Source organism: Sinocyclocheilus rhinocerous, unplaced genomic scaffold (genome assembly GCF_001515625.1).
Source record: "Sinocyclocheilus rhinocerous isolate Xijiao unplaced genomic scaffold, SAMN03320098_v1.1 scaffold1733, whole genome shotgun sequence".
NCBI classification, from domain to species: domain Eukaryota; kingdom Metazoa; phylum Chordata; class Actinopteri; order Cypriniformes; family Cyprinidae; genus Sinocyclocheilus; species Sinocyclocheilus rhinocerous.
Window position 1 is genome coordinate 940,689 of NW_015640388.1, and position 9,954 is coordinate 950,642.

The 9,954-nt window shown below is 37.1% G+C and overlaps 1 protein-coding gene across 1 annotated transcript in view; it reads right to left on the minus strand.

The window, feature by feature from the left end:
- LOC107752654 (kinesin-like protein KIF1A) overlaps positions 1-9,954 on the minus strand; it is a 97,841-nt gene that overhangs the window by 33,478 nt on the left and 54,409 nt on the right. The window contains exons 25-34 of the mRNA XM_016568685.1: positions 9,863-9,952; positions 6,377-6,495; positions 4,809-4,894; positions 4,195-4,330; positions 3,436-3,598; positions 3,248-3,338; positions 3,043-3,161; positions 2,879-2,934; positions 2,483-2,701; positions 51-159 (exon numbers count right to left, since the gene is read on the minus strand). Of these exons, the coding sequence (XP_016424171.1) occupies positions 51-159; positions 2,483-2,701; positions 2,879-2,934; positions 3,043-3,161; positions 3,248-3,338; positions 3,436-3,598; positions 4,195-4,330; positions 4,809-4,894; positions 6,377-6,495; positions 9,863-9,952 (1,188 nt within the window). The remainder of the gene's footprint in view (positions 1-50; positions 160-2,482; positions 2,702-2,878; positions 2,935-3,042; positions 3,162-3,247; positions 3,339-3,435; positions 3,599-4,194; positions 4,331-4,808; positions 4,895-6,376; positions 6,496-9,862; positions 9,953-9,954) is intronic.

Here is a 9,954-nt window from a genome sequence, read left to right on the forward strand (position 1 = left end):
TCAGACGCCAATTTAAAGTGAAAAGGTCAACGGTTATACAAGACACTTACTCTCCATTGGCCTCTAGCTCACAGATTTCAAAGAAGACCATCAGGTCGTATTTACAGTGGCACGGTCCTGCCGTGGGTCGTGTGAGAGCTGTCAGTTTGGTGGCAGGTACTATGCAGAAAGCAGAGGAAGACAGAGCGAGAAAGAGCGTCAAATCAATATCGCGTTAATCTAGAACAATGGATATAAAAATTCAATGGCAGATGAAAGGGATACTAGAGTTTCACAGGAGAGAGCAAGATATGCACCACAGCATAAGAGGAGGAATAGACCATAGTTAGAGAGGAGCAGCAGTGGGAGATCAGGAGTCCGATGTAAAGGCACACTGCTGTTAAGATGAATAAAGTCAAGTGAATTACAGTGATCCCTGAACATCTGCACATGCCAAGCAGAATTATTACAGGAATAATTCACCCTAAAATGAAAAATGACTTTCTTTCTTCCCTGGAACATAAAAGGTGAATTTCTGAAGAATATTCTGGCCACTTTCTTCCATGTAAGTTAACAAGGACTAGGGCTGTCGAACAACCAAATGACCAAAAAAAACAGCACCATAAAGGTATCATGAAAGTTATTCATTCATAACTCATATTACAAGCCTTGTTAATTCATATGATAGCTACATATTGAGATGAAACAGAGAACCAGATTAGTGATTCATTTAACTAGACGCAATATACAAAGCTAATTGAAAGAAATCAGACTTCTATACTTCTTTCATGTGCTTACATGAACAAGATGTCAAGATATTGTGCGGCCTCAGAAGATTCTTTTTTTTTTAATTCTTTGTGCTTTTTTAGTACAGCACCATAAAGGTATCGTGAAAGTTATTCATTCATAACTCATATTGCAAGCCTTGTTAATTCATATGATAGCTACATATTGAGATGAAACAGAGAACCAGATTAGTGATTCATTTAACTAGACGCAATATACAAAGCTAATTGAAAGAAATCAGACTTCTATACTTCTTTCATGTGCTTACATGAACAAGATGTCAAGATATTGTGCGGCCTCAGAAGATTCTTTTTTTTTTAATTCTTTGTGCTTTTTTAGTCATTTTGCAGTTTGACAGCCCCAGTCCACATTCATTTACATTATATTGAAAAAACAAAAACTGATCAAAACTTTACTTTGAAGTTCCACAGAAAAACAAAAGAATAAGATGAAGTGAGTAAATTATGACAGAATTTTCATTTGAGGATGAACTTTTCCTGTAACTCATACTTAACTAATACATATCATTATGAATACTTATCATAATTTTTTTTTTCAATTTTTCTCTTTCTGTAAGACAAACCAGTGAATATGATACTGTATATCCAGAGACAAGAAATCTAATAAAAACTAACAACCAATAACCAAATATTTAATAATAATGATCCAAAACTACTATCCTGCAGATATTAAGGGACCACTGCATCATCAAGCACAGTTTCAAGTGACAGAACCAGATTTACTCATGCACTGATACATTCTTATTCCAGCACTATTCATCAGTTTATTTCTGGTGAATGATGTCAGAGAAAAAGGCTAGAATTGTCCATCTGCTTGATGAGGTTTGTATGGAGAGGCTGAGGGAGAGAAAAAGACATACACCCACACACAGTATTATCAGGCCGAAACGCAGTCCCTGGAACAAAGCGTCCTTCAGTCTGTCAATGCAGAGAGTTTGTGTGACTCCCAGTGAATTGGGGAAAGTGAGTGGACACTTTGTCTAAATATCACCTATTTGTATGTTTAAAAAATCCAAGAAAATGTCCAAGTATAATTTGGAATAATTTAATAAAAGTTTGGAATAATTATGTTTTTCCAGATTGTCTCGTATGTTTACCAAGGCTGCATTTATTTGATAATATTGTTACAATTTAAAGTAACTGTTTTCTATGTTAATACATTTTAAAATGCAATTTACTCTTGTGACGGCAAAGCTGAATTTTCAGCAGTCATTACTCTAGTGCCACGTGATCCTTCCGAAATCATTCTAATATGCTGATGTGGTGCTCAAGAAATGTTTCTTTTCAGTGTTAAAAATAGCTGTGCTGCTTAATATTTTTATGGAAACAGAGATACATTACCATTCAAAAGTTCTGAGTAAGTATGAAAAAAGGGGGAAAAAATACTTTTATTAATCAAGGACGCGTTAAATTGATCAAAAGTGACAGTAAAGAGATTTATAATGTTACTAAAGATTTCTATTTCAAATTAATGCTGTTCTTTTGAACTTTCTATTCATCAAAGAGTCTGAAAAAAGTACCACTTTTTCTATACAAATATTAAGCAGCAGCACAAACATTGTCCACATGATAAGAGATGTTTCTTAATCAAATTGTATATGTTATGTTATATTATATTATTACAAGTGCATTAGACAGACCAGAGGTTCAGTTTCAGGGACATTCTTTGGCCTTAGGCACTCAGAACCATTACAGACCCGGCTTCTGCGCTTTTATTACTGAACAGATAGACAAGGGTGGGGCCGGCAGTCTGGCTTGCTCCTCCCCCTCAAGGAGGTAGGAAACAGCCATGCCTGCTGCATTGAGGGCGTGGCTTGACAGCGAGTCCACCAGAGCCCCACTGAAGACCTCTGGCAGCAGGTGGCGAATCAGCTCCAGGTTCTTCTCCCGATCAGGAGGGGTGTCGTTATCTGCGGCTATACCCACCACCAACAACATAAAGACTGTGACATGGGCACATGAACCCCAAACAGCAACATAAAAAAGGCAATACAACAACGAAGCAAAGAATATGTGCTAAACAGCTTCAGCCTGGCAGGACACATCTATGTTAATGTTCATAAAAAATGGTCATATACATTCATTGCCCTCACCTGGTTTGGAAAGAGGCATGACTCTCGGGAACTGTCGTCTGCATGGGCGCAATGGGCTGAAAAAAAAATTCTGGCTGTCATTTCAGTATATTTGATGGATGAATCCAGACATTTGTAGCATGTATTAATCAGAGTTGGAAATAATAAATATCGCCAGGATCTACCTAATGAGATCCTTGCAGAGCGAAGGGAAAGGCTGCTTTTGGTAATGTCCAAACACTTCAAACACGATTGGCTGAGTCTTTATGTACTCTATAAAGGACTTAGTCACTTCCACGGCAATCTGGAAAATCAGAGAAACAAGTGTTTTACCCTCAGTCTAATAAAAACAGTGTGACGTGGAGCTGTGTGTTACAGTTTAAAACTCACATTCTGCACATGATAGAAGCCAAGTGGTGGACCACGTCCAGTGTTCTTCAACGGCTCTGTGGAAAACGCTTCATCGTGCCTGTGAATAAAACTACAAACGAAGAGTTTAAAAAAAGTAAATTAGATACAGAACAATGACAAGTGTCCGCTAGTGGAAACAGACTTCAGAACAGAACAGAGGCACTTACTTGAACTGGCAGAATATGTCTGCATATTCTGCGGATATGCTTGACGCCTGCAGCACAGTAACTCTGAATGTAAAGGCTTCTCCGATCCTCAAGTGATCCAGAGCGCCATCCGGTACGCCATCAAGACCGGTTTTGACAGGGCTGTCCAGCTCCTCTGTGTTAGCTATGAAAAAACACATGAAAGAAAAGATGTCAAGTCAAAGAAATATGAAAACTCCATGGGACGGTTTTGACAGGGCTGTCCAGCTCCTCTGTGTTAGCTATGAAAAAACACAAGAAAGAAAAGATGTCAAGTCAAAGAAATATGAAAACTCCATGGGACAGCTGAAACTGGCATTTAGATTCAGACTTCAGAAACACAAAGTTGTAGGTCATGTTTCCACTTACACACACTACTGTTAATACTTTTATTCATACTTTTACTTTTTTTTATTTGATCAAAAGAGGCAGTAAAGACAATGATTTCTATTGCAAATAAATGCTGTTCTTTCTATTCATAAAAGAATCCTGAAAACATTTATCATGGTTTCCATAAAAAAATATTAAGCTGTACAACTGTTTTAACTGTGATAATAATTATATAATAGGCTTCTTGAGCATATTAAATGTATTCAAATAGAAAAAGCTATTTTAAATGACTGTTTTACTTGTTTTTGATCAAATAAACATAGCCTTGGTAAGCATAAAAGACAAAAACATCACCCAATGATGTAATCACAATTTTCATTTAATATGTTCCGAATGTTCTATGTTGCTTACTTGCACAGGTATTATTGTTGACCTCATCTGCTGACAGTGACATCTCTGCATTTTGGCCCTCACCCTCCACAATTCGCAGCTCTTCCTGAGATACAGCAGCACGTGAAAGACCAGAAGGACAGGACTCTGACTGGAACTGATCAACAGGAAAGAGAAATACCTTAAGTAAGATGCCGTCGTATGAATATCCACATTGACAAGTGTCCAGTGTACATTGTACTTTCGAGCAATGAATTCACATGTTTTTTTCCATGACTGGACTATAATTAGCAAACATAGAAAAGCTTATATTGGCTATGCAGATTTCCATGACTTTATCATGACCCTTTTAAGATTTAATTAATTTCCATGATTTTCCAGGATTGGAGATAGCACTTTTAAATTCTCGGATGTTTCCAGGTTTTATAGGACCATAAGAACTCTGTTGTATTCTGAATGCTGGTTCTCAGCATCTCCAAAAGGCTACAATCATACTGGTCAACCAGCTTGACAAGAAAGACCATTTAAGCTAGTAAAAAGAAGCCTGGACTGACACTGAAATTTAAGCTGGTCTCTTCAGCTTGGTCTACCCTTTCTGTAAAATTGCTTCATTATAGGTGTTTAAATGTAAATACCTTCTCAAACTGCTGGTCTTCAAAAGAAATCTTGGCAGTGCCTGACTGTCGGACACCAGAGCCATAGTCTGGTGCCTCTTCATCAGCTGGAGGAAAAACCAGAGCACCTTCACATCACTTCCTCAAGAAGTCACACACAGTTTGCCCTTCATACTGTATATACAATCCCTCTGGCCTACATACATCCTCTAACACCAAAAAAAAAATTCTGTTCCCTTAAACTAATGATAAATCACTACATATCGGCCATCTACATATATATATACAGTATCTCACAGAATTGAGTACACCACTCACATTTTTGTAAATATTTTATTATATCTTTTCATGTGACAACACTGAAGAAATGACACTTTGCTACAATGTAAAGTAGTGAGTGTACAGCTTGTATAACAGTGTAAATTTGCTGTCCCCTCAAAATAACTCAACACACAGCCATTAATGTCTAAACCGCTGGCCACAAAAGTGAGTAAACCCCTAAGTGAAAATGTCCAAATTGGGCCAAAAGTGTCAATATTTTGTGTGGCCACCATTATTTTCCAGCACAGCCTTAACCCTCTTGGGCATGGAGTTCACCAGAGCTTCACAGGTTGCCACTGGAGTCCTCTTCCACTCCGCCATGACGACATCATGGAGCTGGTGGATGTTAGAGACCTTGAGATGCTCAATAGGGTTTAGGTCTGGAGACATGCTTGGCCAATCCATCACCTTTACCCTCAGCTTCTTTAGCAAGGCAGTGGTCGTCTTGGAGGTGTGTTTGGGGTCGTTATCATGTTGGAATACTGCCCTGCGGCCCAGTCTCCGAAGGGAGGGGATCATGCTCTGCTTCAGTATGTCACAGTACATGTTGGCATTCATGGTTCCCTCAATGAACTGTAGCTCCCCAGTGCCGGCAGCACTCATGCAGCCCCAGACCATGACACTCCCACCACCATGCTTGACTGTAGGCAAGACACACTTGTCTTTGTACTCCTCACCTGGTTGCCGCCACACACGCTTGACACCATCTGAACCAAATAAGTTTATCTTGGTCTCATCAGACCACAGGACATGGTTCCAGTAATCCATGTCCTTAGTCTGCTTGTCTTCAGCAAACTGTTTGCGGGCTTTCTTGTGCATCATCTTTAGAAGAGGCTTCCTTCTGGGACGACAGCCATGCAGACCAATTTGATGCAGTGTGCGGCGTATGGTCTGAGCACTGACAGGCTGACCCCCCCACCCCTTCAACCTCTGCAGCAATGCTGGCAGCACTCATACGTCTATTTCCCAAACACAACCTCTGGATATGACGCCGAGCACGTGCACTCAACTTCTTTGGTAGATACTGTATATATATATATATATATATATACATTTAATTTATTGAATATTAAATTGTGCATGATCATTTCCCCTGATTTTACATTTACATTACTACTGTCATCAATTAACTTAAAATTAATCTTTAAAAATACTATTAATTTAAATTTAATTGATTCAATGCTTTGATACTACACATTGTAATGATAGATGGAAATATGTATCACTCACCAGTAGGTTCTGCAAGACACTTGCAGTCCCAATCTTACCTGATATTGCCTGTACAGCTACTCTGAGGAAACCTTTGACCTCTCCCTTCTCATTGACAATGGCAACGCGATGGACCAAAGGCACAGGATAGAGCAGATTACTCAAATACACAAATGCCCTAAAGGAGAGAGGGAAGAACAAAATGTGTGTCCAAGGGATCGACCGCACAGCAAACAGGACAAACACAACATTGAGCAACATACAGACACAAGCAGGCACTGCTGCGGCCCTGGACATGATTATTCCTCACAGATCAGGCTACATGATATAAAACAGGTAGGTGCGAGTGTTTTTAACTGATTTTGGGTGAGTTTAAGAAGCATGGGATTGAAGTGAAGATAAACCCTAAAAACAATACAGAAAAGAAATCTGAGACCACATTTTAAAAATTGGGGATTACTTTTCATTGAAAACTATATAATAAACAAAGGTTAAGGATTTTGAAAAACGTAATACACACTATGGCTCAAAAGTTTTTTTTTTTTTAAAGAAATTAATATGTGTATTCGGCAAGGATGCATTAAATTCATCATATGTAAAATGTATGATATTGCAAAAGATTTCTATTTCAAATAAATGATTTTGATTCTGAAAAAAATGTATCACGGTTTCCACCAAAATAGTAAGAAGCACAACTGTTTTCAACACTGATAATAATAATAGTAATAATAAATATTTCTTAAACACATCAGCATGTTAGAATGATTTCTGAAGGATCATGATACACAGAAGTCTGGAGTAATTGCTGCTGAAAATGCAGCTTTGCCATCACAGGAATAAATTACAATTTAAAATATATTCAAACAGAAAATATTTATTTCAAATTCTAATAATATTTTACAATATAACTGTTTTACTGTATTTTAGATCACATAAATGCAGCATTGGTGAACATAAGTTCTTTCAAAAACAATAAAATATCTTACCCACCCCAAACGTTTTAACGGCAATGTAAATAAAGAAATGCTTAAGATTTCATACTATTTCTACTGCAAGTAACACTGAACAAAAAGTACACTTTGAACAAAAGGTCCCGTTTTCTTGCTTCCACACAACACGTTTTGGAACAAAACATGCTGAAAATAATGTTAATTTCTCAATTCAGCCTTTCACTCAAATTAATGTACTCATAACATTATTTGTAAATGTGTAAAGCAAAAAAAGTAAAGCATTTTGACTAGTGATCTCAAATTTTTGGACTTCACTATATGTGTCAAATGTACAATATATTACATGGAGTGACTCGTGTTTTTGTGTAAATGATTGTGGGGAATTTGGATAATCCTGATATCCTTGAACCAGAAACAGGACTGTTTATATGTTTATTTAAAAACCAAAGATAGACATTTAATAAAAAAAAAAAAAAGATATATAGTTGATATTGATAATTAACAGTTTTAAATCTCAACCCTAACTCTGTTTGTTCTTAATCCATCTTCCGTCAAGGACTACATTGCCCATCCTCCATGTGTAGACAATGAATGATACGGTAGTGCTGAACAAAAAAGGGGTTTTGGTGAGGTATAAAAAAGCATGCTTGTGACAAAAAAGGTGAAAGAGAAGACATAAAATGTAACAGTACTGGACAATGTGAGCGTGAACAGACAATACCATTAGCAAATACCAAAAAATTGGTAAATAAGACCATACTGTCACAAATGTGCAGTGCATTGCACAAGCGCAACTTAAAAGAGTGAGCCAATTCATCAAAGGTTTCCATGTAAAATCTCACAAAAAAGGTCGAAATACGGCATATGATCTCACATGCCCAGAAGAGAGACAGCTGTGCTAGAAACCAGCTCTTTCATCTTGAGATATGTGAACACTCGAAGTAACCAAACGGCTGTAATACGGGAACCAATTAGTAAGTCATTAGATGAATAGCTATTTTCTCATTCATCAGACATTCGTGCCATGTAACCAAAATCTGGTCTTTTTTGTTTCTGCGGTACACAAAACAAACATCTAATATGAGTGTTTGGAGATAGCACTTCAAAGCTGACGGACCCCTTTGAAGAAGTGATGCGGTGCATGTAAAGCTGGGACACAGACCTTGGCGTGACACGAGAGCCATAGCTGCGCTGGGTGGTGCCGCTGACATCCAGCCAATTCTGATTTCAATGATCACAATCATTAGGTCGAAATGAAACCCAGAAGCTCAAGGTGTGTGTCTGCAGCGATCAGATGAAAGTCAAATGTATGATAATGGGAGAAGACGGGGTAAAGTCCAGACATGCTGACTAAAATCCAGGAATCCTTCCCATGGGAAAAACAAAATCACATAAGAGATCTTTTTAATATCGTAGAGGTTTCTTACTCCTCAGATTTTTCTTCTGAACTAAAGACCTTTATAATCTCACATGTCTCCTCAAGAGATTTCAGCAACGTCACAAACAGATTTACCAGAAGGGTCATTGACAAATAAGAGCGGTCAAGGTAAATAAAAGTAAAGTCTTTTTAAAAAATTGTATAAAACACATGTGCTCTCAATGCTTAGAAATGTATTCAAGTTGCTTTCATAAGATGACATCTGGTGTAACCATCAAATAAAAAGTCTGCACATCTTAAACATTCTTTTCAAAACAAGTTTTCCAATATATATATTTTTTTAGGTTAAAAATATTTTTGGACATATATCATGAATTATTAATTCACAAATATCATGTTTTTTTTTCGCATCATGTGACAACCTGAACAAACCCATTACGACTTGAAATAACTTTAACTCATCATACAGTAAATACGTCAAATTACTTTATATTTTAATATACTTAACACACAGTCATGAGGGTCTGCAGGGGTCCTCTCTATGATATAATTTCCTGTTTTATTTCTGCATATTGATCACACCACGTGACTTTAATTTGACAAACAATGTTTTTAAAATATTTCAAAATATTATGTCAAACTACCTTGGATTTTATTATAGTTTTATAATTTATATTTATAATATTATATTTATAATATTTTTAGATTTTCTTTTCTGAGTACTTTCTGAGTACATTTTTATTCACGTCATTGACCAAACACCAAAATCAACAGTCAGAGAGAAAAAAAAGCCCTCAATAAATTCAACATTCTCCCTTGTCCATTTATTTCATAGCTCTGTATTTATTGGTACTGGAGGTCAACAACGGTCTCAATTGTGTCTACTTTACACTTCTTTATCTTAAAGTTCACCCAGAAGAGATGAACAGACTAAGTTCATTTTAAATTCAATTTATTCTCATTGTGTGTGCCTCTGTGTGTGTGTATACACTATCATCCTTTATGCATATGTCTAGCATACACCTTTTTAAGGTATGTGTTTGTATAAATATAAGCGTTGCCATTAAATAAGCAAAAATGTTTCAAGTTTAAGTGTTTATATATTTATCTCTGTGAGTGCTGTGCACACACAATGTGTTTAAAAAAGGAAGAGCAACCCAGTCTCAGTGTGAAAGAGCTAGTTTCCTTTCCCAGCACGCTCCTGAAACCTCACCAACCTTCCCACTACACTGAACAATGGCGAGCGATCGTAAAACGGGTCCTCAGCTTTGCCGGAGCTTCTGCAGAGCTCTCCCTCATCATCATCATC